The sequence below is a fragment of the Elephantulus edwardii genome, unplaced genomic scaffold, assembly GCF_000299155.1.
Source record: "Elephantulus edwardii isolate Elephantulus edwardi_28Jun2011 unplaced genomic scaffold, EleEdw1.0 scaffold00021, whole genome shotgun sequence".
Taxonomy (NCBI): Eukaryota; Metazoa; Chordata; class Mammalia; order Macroscelidea; family Macroscelididae; genus Elephantulus; species Elephantulus edwardii.
The window spans coordinates 13,315,558-13,332,017 of record NW_006399771.1 but is presented as its reverse complement, the minus strand read 5'-3'; the positions used below and the strand labels follow the sequence as shown (position 1 = coordinate 13,332,017).

At 33.6% G+C, this 16,460-nt stretch overlaps 1 protein-coding gene across 1 annotated transcript in view; it reads left to right on the top strand.

Annotated features, from left to right (window-relative positions):
- Positions 1-16,460, top strand: part of PTPRQ (protein tyrosine phosphatase, receptor type, Q) — a 415,982-nt gene that overhangs the window by 156,307 nt on the left and 243,215 nt on the right. Inside the window, exons 19-23 of the mRNA XM_006882544.1 lie at positions 1,333-1,478; positions 9,615-9,783; positions 11,837-12,130; positions 12,387-12,662; positions 13,044-13,195. Coding sequence (XP_006882606.1) covers positions 1,333-1,478; positions 9,615-9,783; positions 11,837-12,130; positions 12,387-12,662; positions 13,044-13,195 — 1,037 coding nt within the window. The remainder of the gene's footprint in view (positions 1-1,332; positions 1,479-9,614; positions 9,784-11,836; positions 12,131-12,386; positions 12,663-13,043; positions 13,196-16,460) is intronic.

Genomic DNA, 16,460 nt, shown 5'->3' with positions numbered 1-16,460 from the left:
CATTCATCAATTCCTTTCAGATTGTCTTTCCTTTTGCTTGTTTAGTGCATTATTATCTATCCATTGTTTCCTTGCTCTTTTCTTCCCATCTCAATTATGTTATAACAGTAATGAGCTTATCCAATATTTGTTCCTTTCTGATTGAAATATTTCGTTTAGCATAGTGTCTTCCAGATTCATCCACATAGTGTCATTGTTTGTGAGTTATTTTTCAATGTTGTATAGTATTCCATTGTGTGAATTTACCATATTTAAGAGAAACTATACATTCTGTTGTTGATAGGTACATTGGTCATTTCCATCTCTTTGCTATTTTGAATAATGCTAAATATGAGTGATAAATATGAGTGTGCATGTATCTGTGCTGGTTTTGTTGCAGTTCTGCTTTCTTTGGAGTATATTCACAGTAGTGGGATAGTTGGGTGAAATTGCATTTCTAGTTCCATCTTTTTGATGAAGCACCAGACTACCTTCCATAATGGTTGTACCATTTTTCATTCACACCAGTGGTGTATGAGAATTGTGTTCTCTCCACATCCTTACTAGCCTCTCTTTTTGAACTTTGTCATTATTTCTGAGGTGAGATGATATCTCATTGTTGTTTTGATTTTTGTCTCTCTAATAGCCAGGAGTGTTGAATATTTTTTCATGTGTCTAATGGCTCTGACTGTCTTCTTTGGTGGAACTTCTGTTCATCTCTTCTATTATATGGTTGGTTGTCTTTTTATTGTTGATGTGTCAAAGTATTCTATAAATTTTAATTATGAGTCCTTTATCATATATGATATTGTCAATTATTTTCCTGGCCTATGAACTTCCTTTGTACTCTATTAGACAAGTTTTTTGATACACACAAAGATTTGGTGTTTGTTGGGGTTTTTGTGTGAGTTTTATTTTAAGGCCTCATTCATCTGGGTTTTATTGTTGTTTTTTTTCCTTCCCTGTTGTAGGCTTTTAGTTATGCTTGAAAATCTGTTCATGCCATATAGTAGGGCTTTTAAGTTTGTTCCTATTTTTCCCTCTGATGAGTTTTAGAGTTTTTTGTTTTACTCCTTAGTCCCTGATCCGCCTTGAGTTGGTTTTCTTTTATGGTATGAGGTGTGAATAATATTTCATGAGTAAGAAAACTGCCTGTTATCTGCTTTCATATTTTAGATGATGCCATTAACTTTATGGATGCCATTTATGATTTCCAATTACATTCTATTATGCATTTATCTTGAAAACATTCTCATCATGTTGATTTATCAAAAGCAGGTAAAATATAAGGCATTCATAATAGAACTTTCATTGGTAGTCACAAGTACCGTTTTTAAATTTAATTTATTATAGCACCAAGTGATCCTCCCAAAGATGTTCACTACGCAAATCTCAGTTCTTCATCAGTAATTCTGTTTTGGACACCCCCGTCAAAGCCAAATGGAATCATACAATATTATTCTGTTTACTACAGAAATACATCAGGGATTTTCATGCAGGTAAGATATGCATTTTCTCTTCATTTTAAAAATATGTAATTATTTAGATCTTTAAGCTTTCTACAAGTTGTACTATGGAAGAAGTTGATTGACCTATTTTGCTAATTATGTACAGACAGATATTTTATAAAAATCCCATTGAAATAGGAATATTGTGTTGTAGAATATCTGAAACATTTTAACCACTGCATGAATGAATATAAATGTGCATAAATTATACATTAGTTTTGAGAAATCAATAGTTCTGAACCTCCTGCATCTTAAAAATAACACATTTAAAGAAAGTCCTCAATTCCACTTTTTGTTACATGTTCTGTGAAGAGCTGTTGATCTCATTTATTTCTCAAGTGATTTTTTTTCTTTTGTTTCTATACAGTTGAAATGGTTTTGTTTTTAGTGTAGTTGAGTATATTATTCAGTTTAAATTATTAGCAACAGGGTTATTCTTATTATTTAGTAGTGGAGGGAATGGTCATTGCTAGAAATATGGATATTTGTGGATTGCAGGCTAGCCTGATAGTTAGCAGGTAGATAATTTCTGGCATGTGAATATTGATTAGAAAAATGGCAAAGATGCATTTCACTTAGTTGAATATATTCTTCCCCCCCCCCGAGTAAAACTCTTTTCTCTAAGTGAAATATTTTGTTGTCTCTAATTTTTATAGGATAAAATTTGGAAATTTTTGTTTAAATCACAAATGGGAATAAAAAAAATGTAATTTAGAGAATATATATCATACTGGTAGAAATTATTAGAATTGTATTGACTGTGACTGTGACTATCTTTCCCTGTGTCCTCTTTTATATAGAAGGAGGAGAAAAGTGACTCTTGCTAATTTTAAATGGCTAATCTTATGCATGAAAGTCAGCATTTTTAGTTTCTAAAGTTAGGCTTTTATTGTCCCAATTATAGGACAAATCCATCAAGTACTTTAGTACAGTTGTAGTACAGACTATTTAGTAAGGCTGGGATAGAAACTTTATAAACAATCTCAGATTATTTTGTAAACAAAATTAGTATAGAGAGAAAGAAAGTCTGGAGATTGCAATACAGTGTCTACAAAGTGTGACAAGTCCACTGAGAAAGGATGAAATATGTTTACGGCATTGAAATCTATGGGGGAGAGAAGTATTATATTTTAGGGCATTATTTTTATCTTAGGAGTATGCAATGAGGGTTGTAGAGTGGATTATATTTGGGGCTAGGGGGTGGGGTTTGGGGAGGTGCGGGGGGGGGATTGTGTACCAATGAGGGAGTTTTTCTTTTGCTTTTCAAGGAGAGGAGCAAATAGGGGGGGAGGGGGTAGGGGTTTGTGCGGGGAGAAGGTGCAACAGTGAATGAATGGAATCCCAAAATCTCTGTAGATGTTCATTGAAATGAAAAATAAACAACCTAAATTAAAAGAAAAAGAAAGGGATTGTATAAATGTGACCAAGACTTGATACCGAATAGAAAATCACTGTATAAAAGACATGCAGATACAAACACAGATATTCTAAATGAATGCTTTACTAGCTTAAAGAAAAAACAAAGCACATTATTTTACTTTATAAAGAAAGCACTTTATTGCTGTTTCTTTTTGTCCTGCTGTGGGTAAGAGAAATGGCAATTAGTGATGTTGTTTACTTTTCAAAACATGCCATTTACAAATTTAATAATGCTTACTATACTATAGAAACCATTATAATAGTAGTTTTATCTTTTTTATGCATATAACAAATGATATTGCAAAGCAATTTCAATAACTCTGAAGTTAGGAAGCAATTTGTTCTTTTTCATTTGTAGTTTTATATTCTCTTTGCCCATGTTTAAATAATCTAGTATTTAGTAACTAACTTTGGTTTCAGCGTGATCTTTTGAACTTACTTTTTCAAACCTGGGTATATAATATGATGCCATTTGCTATTCATCTGAGCTAGAAAATAGTATAGTTTATTAAATAAGTTTAGGAATGCTTTCAAGTGTGACAGCTGCAACAGGGCACAGGCTGATGATGTTAGTACATTTCAGAAGCAAACTCTCACATTGTATGAAGTGCATTCATGCTTCAAAGATACTGTTAAAGCTAATGTTAAAAGTAGCATCATTTACTTTACTTTATTGTCCAATTTTCTATTCTGCATTAGGAGAGTCAAGCAAACTCTAAAAATAAGAAACTATATGAGGGGAAAGATAAAACATTTTTTTCATGCTCTTTCTTTTCTTTCTTCCCACTTTATGGAATATCTTTCATGACACATCAAATTTTGACTCCTATCCCAGGTGTCAGTTTCTGGTGTTAGCGTCCTTCAACCGTCAAGACACCATAAAGGAAAGAGTTCTGTAACAGTTATTTTTCATCTTCTGAATTCCTCTGTACTGTTATAATACTGCTTGCTTTTGAGTAAAAGTTGGCCCATACTGACTCTGGGTGATGGAATTTCTCAGCAGCTGTTTTTAGAAATAGACCTTCAGGTCTGTCTTCTGGATAAACTCAAACTTCCAGACAGTTGGTTAGTAAGACAGTAGCATTCACATCATCTGGGAACTCCACTATTCTCATATCATTTTTAGATGTTGCTGAGTACGTCCCAGCTCTTACTGACCCTGTAGACAAAGAACAAAACACTGCTTTGTTTTGTGCCATTCTCACAATTGTTCCTTTATTTTAACCCACTGGTATTGTGGCTAGATTTAATGCTAAATAAATCTTTTCATCATAAAGATACAAAGTTATTATTGCACATTAATATTTTTTTCTACTTAATTGTAGTTTTAGAATACTTGAGTTTATAATGAAGTCATCTTTTTCTCCATAGATTGAGGAATTTAGTCTACCTACTACTAGGTTGTTCAGGTGACTTACTAGTAAAGATTTGCACTGCCGGTCCAAAAGCATATGGTTCAAATTCATCACAGCTGCTCCGTGGGAGAAAAATGGACAGTCTTCTCCTGTGCAATTTACCGGCTCTGAAATCCCATTGGAGAATTAGTCATGGGTTGATTCCAACTCAATGATACATAACAGTACTACTTGGAAAAGGTTTAAAGTAGCGTAGTAGATAGTGAGTTGTGTTGCTGTCTAAAAGCTGTGCCTCTCTAGTCATTTGAAATCACCAGAGGCTCTGCAAGAGAGAAATAGGTAGTATCTTCCTGTTGAAATTTACAGCTGTGGAAACCAGAAAGGGTCTCTATGAGCTGCATTGAGTGTATTTGGCCATATAGCTTGTTCTTTCTTCAATTGTTTTATGTGGCATCCTATACAGTGTATTAACTCTTCTCCCTTTGAATTTTCACTTTTATTTCCTGTCTTTAAAGTATGGCTGGAATAGCACTTTAAATGTAAAATATGATATATGAATATTTGTTGACTTATCAAATTGGAATAATTATACTGATTACTTCTAAACTACATTTAAACATAAAAGAAATCCCTTAAATAATTTGAGTCTAAAGACATTCTTTCCCCAAATAAATAGATTAATGCAATAATCATCCAGATAATTAATCATATATAGCATAGAGTTTTTTAAAATATTAAATAATACACTCAGAAGAAATCACTTCCGAGTAATTAAAAATCATTTACTTAATGATCATTAAGCCTATATGTAAGTAGAATACATTCTAAAACACCAGAAAATGAAAATTTACACCAAAAAATGTACATTAAAACCCTTAACTACTATTGGATATGAACTTAGGAGTTCTGGTGAAATATTGTAATACATACTTTACTGTTAACCAAAAGGTCAGGGGCTTAAATCCACCAGTTGTTCAGAGGGTGAAAGATGGGCAGTGTCAGCTCAAAAAGAGTTATGGCCTCAGAAAACACACAGAGAGTTGTAATGAGTTAGAACCAAATTGAAGGTAGTGAGTTTGGCTTTCATTTAAGTATATAAACCAGCTAGTCCATGTGCTGAAAACTATTAATATTAAATGCTCATATATCATATGAGATTGTTGCTTTAATATGTTCATTCCTAAATAAATCATGGCAAAATGAAATAATCTTTTATCATTAAAACCATTCTTTACCTCAACCATCAAATATTGGTAGACAATAAAAAAGTTAAAATATAGTGAATTTAATTTGCTCATGTGTCAGAAGAGCCCTCCTGACCATAAATTTTAGTTCAATTAGTTCACGTGATTATCTTGTTATTGATTTAAATGAAACTTAAAAGAAGATGGAAGGAGTACACAGTCACTGTACCAGAAAAAATCAGATAGAACAGAAGAATCTCATGAAACACCGTATTACCAAGAGACAATGGTGATAAAGGAGGAAATTCAAGCTGTTCTGAAGGAATGGGGGGAAACACAAGGCCCAGGAATTGATGAAATATCAGTTGACACATTTCAGCCAACAGAAGCAGCCCTGGAAGTGCTCACCAGGTTGTGCTAAGAAATCTGGAGAACAGCTAGCTAGCCAACTGACTGAAAGAGATCAAAATATATTCCCATTCCAAAAAGAAGAGACCAAAAAAAGTGTGGGTATTATCAAACGGTATCACTGATATCACACACAAGCAAAATCTTGCAGAAGATTTTCTAAAACCAACTGGAGCAATACATTGGCAGAGAACTACCAGAAATACAACCTGGGGTTAGAAGAAGCTGTGACACTAGGGACACCGTGGTCAACATCAGACAGATCTTGGCTGAAATCAGAAAGTACCACAGAAATGCCTATCTGTGTTTCATTGACTATACAAAGGCATTTGACTGTGTGGACCAAAACAGTAGCCACAAATTGTGGCTAACATTGAGGAGAATGCCAGAACACTTGATTGTGCTCATGTGAAACCTGTACTTGGACCAGGAAGAAGTCATCAGAACAGAGCAGGGAAACACAGCATGGTTCAAAATCAGAAAAGGTGTATGTCAGGAATGTATCCTGTCTCCATACCTTTTCAATCTATATGTGAAACAGATCACTTGGGAGGCTGGATTTTATGAGGAAGGATGCTGCATAAGGACTGGAGGATGACTCATCAACAACCTGCATTACGTAGATAACACAACCTTGCTTACTGGACTGAGGAAGACCTGAAACATTTGCTACATAAGGTCAAGGACTGCAGTCTTCATATGAATTGAAGCTCAATATCAAGGAAACAAAGATTCTAACCACTGGGACAATTGGCAGCATTATGAAAGAGAGGATATTGACATTTTTTACAATTTCAGCTTTTTTGGCTTTACAATCGGCATTCTTGGCACTATCAGTCAAGAAACCTAAAATGCATTGGGAAAATCTGCTCTCAGGGACCTCTTCAGAGTGGTAAAGAGCAAGCAGTCTGGAGGCAAATGTGTAATAGTCTTTGTAATTACTTGTTATACATCAGAGACCTGGGCATTGACTAAGGATGACAAAAGAGGAATCAATGTCTTTGAGTTGTGGTGCTATAGAAGAGTATTGAACATACTGTGGACTTCAAAGAGAACAGACAAGTCTGTCCTGGAAAGGATGAAACCAACTTTCTCCTTGGAAGCAAGGATTTTGAAGCTGGGCATGTTGCCCTGAGGGACCTGTCCTTGGAGAAGGATAGCATGCTTGGAAGTGTGGAGGGACAGTACAGGAGAGGAAGACCCTGTATAAGATGAATTTGACACAGTGATGGATAATGGGAGGAAGTGTGTTCAGAGACAGTGAGATTGGCTCAAGTGAAGGGAGGGTTGGTTCTAAGCTATTGTGCATAGGGTCCCTATGAGTCACAAGCAACTCAATAGCACATAGCAAGTGATATTTTAGTGATTCTTTATTTTGTGCCAAAAATAATATTAATACTTAATGTGTCATATCTCATCTAAATACTCACACCCTCTCTATGTAGTAGAGATGATAATTCCCTTTTTTAAGAGTGAAGAAGGAATCTGAAATTAGTTGACTTATCCATGTTATGTTCCAGTAACTCTAGCGCTCTAAGGACTTTATGTGGATTAGAATGTAGGTAGAGATTCTCATTTCAACTGATTTATAGTTGACCCTCCATTCAGTTTCTGAAACTATAAATCACAGAGGAGGGGGCTGCTCTTTTTTCTCTCTACACCCACTGGAGAATTTGAAGTTCCAGAGAGATAGGACCTTTGAGTTAGCAGCACAAACCCTTATGGCCCATAGATTATTCCTACTGACTGCCTTCATGTTTTTAAAAGCAGACTTCTACTTTTTTAGCAGAGTTTTACAGGAAAATTGTGACAAAAGTAGAGTGGACTTCCATATATATGCTCATCTTTTATCATCTTGCATTCTATTGGTGCATTTGTTATCATTGATGAATCAGTTCTGATGTTGTTAGATGTCATCAAGTCAACTATGACTCACAGCAAGTTTATGAACAACAGATCAGAACCTTGTCCAATCCTGCTTCATCCTCAAGATCTCCCCCATGGCCAAACCATTGTCACAGTCATCGCATGAGTCCATCTTGTTGAGAGTCTTCCTCTCTTTCCCAAACCCACTGCCTTTCCCAGAATGATTTTGCCCCCTCAAAGACTAGCCACATCAGAAAACATGCCGGAAGTGTGTTAAATGACATTTGACTATTCTTGCCTCAAAGGAACACTCCGTTTACACATCCTCTAAGACATATTTGCTTGTTCTTTTGACAATCAATTCTTTGATATAATTTGATATAATTGGTTAAATTCCATAGTCATATTTTATTTCACTTTGCTTTCTATACAGTCCTTGAGTTTTGACAGATGCAGATTGTCATCTACCAACCATTACAGCATCACACAAAATAATTCCACTGTGATAGAAACGTCTTTTGTACTATCTTGGCGGTCCCTGTTAGTTTTACTGTATAATTTTGCCTTTGTTTGTATTTTTTTTTATGTCTACTCTATTTTATCTTAGAGTTGATGTTATTTGTTTATGTGTTTGTTTCTAAAATTTGATTAGAAGGAATATGATTGGAAAAATTCTCTGATTTGGAAAAATGGCATGGGAGAAATAGAAGTAGGAGTCAGACAGAAATATGTATACATTTCTCCTATTGCACATATAAGATAGTGCATCAAATTTTCTCCTCACAATTTCAGAGGAAAGAAGATCCACTAAATCTTAGTACTTGAGTTCATATAAAAAGGCAAATACTTGTAGAAATACTTCCTTTAAAAACAGGAAGTAAAGGGAGGAAATTGTGCAACAATGAAAGAATCCTGTTAAAAAAAGTGAACTGTAGAGGAAGATAGGGAGGAAATGTTCAATAATGAAAGAATGGAAATCCAGATTTTCTGCTAACTTTCATTAAAATAACAATAAACTGTTTTAAAAAAGCAAGAAAAAAAGGAAGTAAAACTCGAAAAGCTCCCTAACATGTTTAAAACATATATATTCAAAGCTTTAAAAGTCTCCTAAGGAAAACTGGCCCTGGTAAACCTATTTGTAGCGTTTCTAGTTTGCAACTTGATTTTCCTCACTACTTAACTTAAACATTTAAATCTTTGCAACTTTGTACATTGGTTTTGTAATAAAATCTACCATTTTTCCTTTTAATAAAAAAGAAAATTAACTTATTTCTAGTTTAATTATTGCAATAAAATTTTTCCCTGCTGTTTTTTCCCCCAAACTTAACTTGTTAATATATCGAGACTATCAATTCATTGCTATGGTCTTTGCAATCACTTGTTATGCATCAGTGAGTTTGACAATGGCTAAGGAGGATAGAAGGAGAATTGATGGTTTTGAGGGGTGGTGCTGGAGAAGAGTATTGAGAGTACCATGGACTGCTAGGAAAACAAATAGATTCGTCCTGGAAAGGGTTAAACCAGGTGGCTCCTTGGAGGCAAAGATTCTGAGGCTCTGTCTAACATACTTTGGACATGTTGTAAGGAGAGACCGGTCCTTGGAGAAGGACATCATGCTTGGGAGGGTGGAGGGACAGCGCAGGAGGGGAAGGCCCTCTATGAGGTGGATTGATTCAGTGACTGGGGTAATGGGTATGAGAGTGTCAGAGACAGTGCAATTGGCACAGGACAGGGCAGAGTTTAGGGCTGTTGTACCTAGGGTCGCTATGAGTCGCAAATGACTCAACAGCACATAACAACAACAACATTAATTCATGGATAGTACTTATTTTTAAATGTTCATATAAAATAAGAAATAGATGCTAAATTATTAAAACGATATGTTTATTTTTCAGAATTTTACACTCTATGAAGTAAGCAATGACTTTGACAATATGATCGTTTCTGCAATAATAGATAAACTGGCAATATTCAGCTACTATACATTTTGGGTAACAGCAAGTACTTCAGTTGGAAATGGGAATAAAAGCAGTGACATAGTTCAAGTATACACAGATCAAGACAGTATGTAAATGGAAAGCTTTTATTAATATTTAATGGAATAAGTTTAAAGCTATTACTCATTAAAGATACTTCCTTTTTGCATATATTTGTCATTAAAAGGTTATAACCAATTGGGCACAGTTAATGCATTATAAAAGTTGACAACATGTGTCTAATGTAACTCTGTAACTATTACATTAGCAATCTCTTCTCTTCATGAATTACTATCTTTTCTTCATATAAACTCTGTTGCTTGTATTGTTTTGAAAGGTATCATTGTTATCCGGTTACCGGAAAAGGAAATACTGCTGAACACAGGATGCATTTCTCAACAGTAAATTTATCATCGATTTGCTTTATGAATTATCCTTTCCCCCTTCTTTAGCAACTTGAGTGTTTTTTTTTCAGTGTTTGAATCCATGTAGAGCTCTACCTGGGATTTTTGTTCTTTTTATGTTCTTTATTAATGTGTCCAATGTATTACTTTTTACCTCAGATATTTCTTGATATTTAAAAAAGAAACGTTTATTTTTTTTTCATTCCAGAAGTTTTTATTCTATACTCTGCTGTTTCCTGTCTGTGCTGAGTATTCAGAAAAGCCTTCATTGTGAAAGTACTTAATTTTTCTTTTAGCTTTAAGAATATAATGATACTTGGATCATTGTCTCTTTCTTTTTGTGATTGTTTGTTTTGTCCATGTGTTTATTTTTTAGATGCTAATCTCTTATTGGGAATTGATATTCAACTAAAATTCTGCTGAGAATCAAATACTGTGTTTCTTAATTGACAGATACCTTAAGCCTGGAAAGCGGATGCAGTCCTTGTTGTTAGAACATTATGTTAAATAATTAACAGAGTTTGTCAATATAAAAATTTCAAAACAATATAAATTAGGAAATATTTTAAGAAAATCTAGTGTGTTAAAACAGTAAATAATTACAAAAAGCTATAATTACTATAAGATGAAGACAATGTTATTTCAGTCATTTTTAAAATGCAGTTGTCTCAGAGTTTTTCACAACCCTAAATTTTTGATCATATGATTATTATCTCATAAATAATAATCATTTACTTATGTCCACTGTTCCAAGTATAATGCCAAATTTACATTACTAAAGAGAGTCAAGGGAGCTTTGGTGATTTAGTGGTAAGGAATATGCTGCCAACACAAAGGTATGTGGTTCAAATCCACCAGTCACTCTGCAGGAGAAAGATGGACCATCAATTCCCGTGTGATTTACTGCCTTGAAAACTACTGAAGAGTCAGCTATGGGTCCATTACACAACAACGATAATAATAAAGAGAATCTAGGGAGCTCTGATGGCTTAGTTGTAAGAAGTTGTGTTGCCAATCCAAATGCACTCAGTTCAAACCTAGCAGCTGCTCTGTGGGAAAAGATGGACAATCTTTTCCCATGTGATTTTGTGCCTGGTGGGTCAACTGTGAGTCAGTTCTGACTTTATGGTATTTAACAATAATAACAGAAGGAGTCTGGTGTTAGAAATGCCATTGATAGTGTGGGGATTATACGTTTTAGTAAGTAAGGCAAGGCAATGTCTTCATTGACAAATGTATGATGATTGGAGAGATTTTAGGATTTATTAGCTGAAAAGCTAACTTTGCATTAACACCTTCTTCTTAATAGCACCATGAATTTGGACAAGTCAGTTGACCTGAGCTTCAGTGTCATTTTGTGTTCAGTAAGGAAAATCTTCAAGAGAATGAAATGAAAATATAATTAAAATAACAAATATGCATTATTAATTACATTAATATACATAAATATAGATATACAAGTACATATTTACATGTACATAATATCCATTTTCTGGAAAAACTAAAGATGTTCATTATTTACATAAAACAATTTTCTCACATATTAAAAATTAAAAGGCTTATAGAAAATATTTATTAAAATAATTCTTAAAAATTACAATTTTAACAGATGATGTTTACTCTACCTGCATTTATATTGTTAATAATGTAGTAGATGCCATATAAAATTCAGTATGTGAATTTATCTGATTTTATTTAGGGTGACTGATGGTATATGTTTTGCATTACCTTTTATAGTACCTGAAGGGCTTGTTCGAAACCTGACCTATGAGTCCCTTTCATCCACTGCAGTAAATGTAAGCTGGGGCCCTCCATCTCAACCAAATGGTCTAGTCTTCTACTACATTTCTCTGAGTTTACAGCAGCAGACTGCTCAGCATGTGAAGCCACCTCTTGTTACGTATGAGAGAAACATGTATTTTGATAACCTGGAAAAATACACTGATTACATATTAAAAATCACTCCATCAACAGAAAAGGGATTCTCTGATATCTATACTGCCCAGTTACACATCAAAACGGAAGAAGATGGTAGGCCAGAGCCTTTGTTACCTCTTAAGCAGATTGTTTAATTCTCTTAATTCATATTGCTTTCTAATAGAAAACATTATTCTTAAAATTCTGTCAATTAATACTATCAATTAATGAGCCTTTTAATAAATATAGCAGTCTAATATACAATTTTTTATAATTGATTCTAATACAATTATGTCCCTTTATTTTTTAAGTTTCTTCTTTTCTTAAAGCAAACTCACTTTAATTTTAATATTCTCTTTTTCTTTTATAGTCCCAGAAACATCACCAATAATCAACACCTTTAAAAACCTTTCCTCTACCTCAGTTCTCTTATCATGGGATCCCCCAGTAAAGCCAAATGGTGCAATAATAAGCTATAATTTAACTTTACAAGGACCAAATGAAAACTATTCTTTTATTACTTCTGATAACTATATAATATTGGAAGAGCTTTCACCATTTACGTTATATAGCTTTTTCGCTGCAGCGAGAACGATTAAAGGACTTGGTCCTTCCAGTGTTCTTTTCTTTTACACAGATGAGTCAGGTAAGCTGAAAGCCTGTTTCTTCGAACAGTTCCATTGTTGCAGCCCTTGTTCTCTCTTTACCAAACAGCATGGAAGCATGGACAGTGGAAGGGACTATGATTGTCTGTTCTAACCTATTTACAACTGCTCATCTGCTTTGCTGAACCCTCTCGTCTTCTGATTGGCGCTCCAAACAAAGTGTTCTGTTTGAAAGATGCTGTGGAACGACTGTTTTCTAACTGCAAACACATAATTATTTCTGATGTTCCTTTCTGAAACTTAAAAAAAAAATCACTATGTATATCTTCCCTAACTAGTGTCTTCAAGAAGTTGAGTCACAATGCTAAACTTTATGATTTAAAAAATCATGAATGTAAGTTTTATAATGTGTTTTCCTGCAGTGCCTTTAGCACCTCCTCAAAATTTGACTTTAATCAACTACACTTCAGACTCGGTATGGCTGAAATGGAGCCCAAGTCCTCTTCCGGGTGGTATTGTTAACGTGTATAGTTTTAGAATTCATGAAAATGAAACTGATACTGTATTTTATAAGGTAGGTCAAGTCTAATAGTATATGTTTATTTCAGATTTTCAGAAATTGATTTAAATTCTTTTGACAAATAGAGGAAAAACTTACTGCTTTATATTAAATAAACACTATCTTTTTTTAAGAAATTGAGAACATATTTGCAAGATAAGTGAACTGGATATCAACGTTATAGAATTATTTACTTAGATACCACATGTCTACAACTTAAGAACTAATTTCACCATTTTTAATATGAGAAAGTATGTACTAATTTTTTCTTAGTAAAGAAAGGGTACTATATTCCTATTCTAATAAAAAGTACTAAGTGTAGTTTTTAACTTTTTCTAAGAAGCATTTATACTGGAATTTAAAAACTCTTCCCTAAAAGTGAAAGATGCCAAAATATAACTGGTCTTTTAATAAATATTTTTTTTTACTTTAATACTAACTTGTTTGCAAAACAAAATACCTTCTCCTACTTCTGTTTGTGGGATCCAGAGTCAGTGAAACATACCTACAGAACTGAGATAATAAAAAGGCCTCAAGTGAACTTGTGTTGTTTATATATTTAATTGCCAAAGTAGAAAGTTGCATTTTCATGTTTTTTTTAGAAAAGCTTGTACTTATATTCCCCTCCAAATGCAATTGAAATATTGGAATGATCTTACTTAGTTACAGCAAGAGGAGTAGAAAAAAGAAAAAGAAAACAACTCAAACCCAAAATAGTAAATATTTCATCAGTGTGTGTGTGTTTAAATACATATGTTTATTTATTTGCAATTTATCAAAACTAGGTCATTTTTTTTTTTAGCTTGTAGCATGTGACACAAAATGAATAGTAAAATTCAAAAACAGTGATTAAGGTTGTATCATTGGGAATAATGACCTTCTTTCTGGAAACCAAGATATTAGTTTTAAATCTGATAGGCCGAGTAGAATTTGAACTCCATTACTCCATAAACGTGGAATCTGTTTCACAGAAGTGTGAAATTAGATTAATGACTCTAAGCCTCAAACCTTCCAATATTTATCCTCTGTCTAATCTTAAAATTTCCCTATTTTTTATTTGCTTGCATTAATCTCTGAGAAATGGATATGCAAGGGGGAAAAAGAATCCATTCTTAGTGTCTTCAAGTATAATTTGTACATATAACCCAATTTTTCTTGAGCAGGGAGCTCTGATGGTCTAGTGGTAAGGAGCTGCTCTGCCGATCCAGGAATACAGTTCAAAATTGCCAGCAGCTTAGTGCGAGAAAAATGGGCAATCTCTTCTTATGAAATTTACAGCCTCTAAAATACCACTAGAGGGTCAAATCTGAGTTGGTTCCAACTTGAAGGCACCTAACAACAACTGGTGTCAAGATGTTGTGTTCAAATCTGATTCTGCTTAATGGCTGTATGAATAACTTTCTTCAAGTGAGAATGGAAATTTTAAAATTGTATACATAAATAAGTCATGATTATGATGGGAAATCTATATTAATAATAGAATAATTCTAGGCATATGATAAACATGCTAGCTATTGTTATTGTATATAGATTTAAAAATAACAAAAATCCCTTTTAAAGTAACAATATCTGGAAAATTATTAAATACTGTTGACTGAATATGAGAATAAATTATATTCCAAAGTTTTGAAACATTCCATTTTCTCAATAGAAATATGACCATTAATATGTAGCTAGGAATAATAACACAGACACTATGCTAGAAAGTATTTTATTTTGAAGGGAGAAGAGTAGTATTGTTTTTATATCTAATAGCTGTAACTCATTTTTTAATTTATATTTTGTCTCATAAATTTTCATAATCTTATTTTCTGATAAATTATTTTATATGAATCTCATAACACTACTTTTTTTTAGTATCAGTATCTCTTTCACTTTACCTGTTTTCTTATCACTTATTAGTTTTGTTATTATTAGGAAATTATCCTGATTTTCTTTCTCATACTTCTCTTTCTTTGTTTTGATGGCAAAAGCTCCTTTTTTTCCTTCTTACCTTATGTTTTTAAGTTATCTGTGCATTTGCAAAAACAGAATAATTAAAAAATCATAAAAATGTGACTTTTAAAGAAAATTTTTATTTTTTATTGATTTACTTTCATAGTTTATACACATTGTTTTTTACACCAGATCTTTCCCATTTTCTTTACCCACCCCTCCCTCAAACCATCAAATTGTATGACCCTATGATTCTCCCAACCCCCAATCCTGCTCATCCTCACCACTCTGCTTTCACCCTGTACCCCTTGGATCATCATACTCATTCTACACTAATAGTCATAAACAGTATTTGTCCTTATGGGACTGAGTTAGTTCACTTAGCATAATGCTTTCCAGTCCCTCCCCAGTTAGGTAGTGATTTACAAAATCTCTGTTCCTGAGTGCTGCATAGTATTCCATTATGTGAATATACCATAATTTCTCAATCCATTCTATTGAGGTTGAATATTAGAACTGTTTTCTTGTCCTTGCAATTGTAAATAATGCTGCTGTGAACACTTGTGTACAAGTATCCATTTGGGCCTCAGCTCACTCTCTCTCTTTTTTTTTTTGAGGTATATTTCAAGTAGTCTATGAGTCATAGATTAGTCATAGGGAATTTCTATGTTCAGCTTTCTGAGGAAATGCCAAACTGCCATCCATAGTGGTTGCACTATTTTCACCACATCTTCTCCAACATGTTGGCATGGTTGAATGAGTGCTTACATCACTATATCCTTTTCTTGAGACATGTTATTTGGTAATCCAACAATTTCTATAGCCTCAATTTTTGCCAGTGTTTTCATTTCAAGTTGGAATTCTGTCTCCCATAGTATCCATTCTTGGTTGTATGCTGTCTCCTGAAATAGCTGAAGGTCAATATTTAGTTGTTGGGTTTGTTGGTCAGCGTGTGTACTCTATTTCTGATGCTACCTCAGAAATACCTAGGTATTTCAATATTTTGTACACAAAAATTCTTCATTATTTTAGCTTGAGGCTTGAACTTTATCTTCACTTTGTTGAGCATGAAAATGATAAGGATATTTCTTCCCTTTTATTTCTCTAACTTCAAGTCTTTGCGTATTTTGTTGTAATAGCTTTTGTTTTCTTGAGCAGCCCTTGGAAATCTTTAATTCAGCTTTTTTGCACTATCATTTCTTCCATTCTCTGAAGTTACTCTGTAGTCAAGAGCATGTTTCAGAGTCTCTTTCAATCACCTATTTTTATTTTCTTTTTCCTGCTTTTAATGACCTTTTGCTTTCTTAATGTACAAAGTCCTTAGGGGAGCTCTGGTGACCTAGTG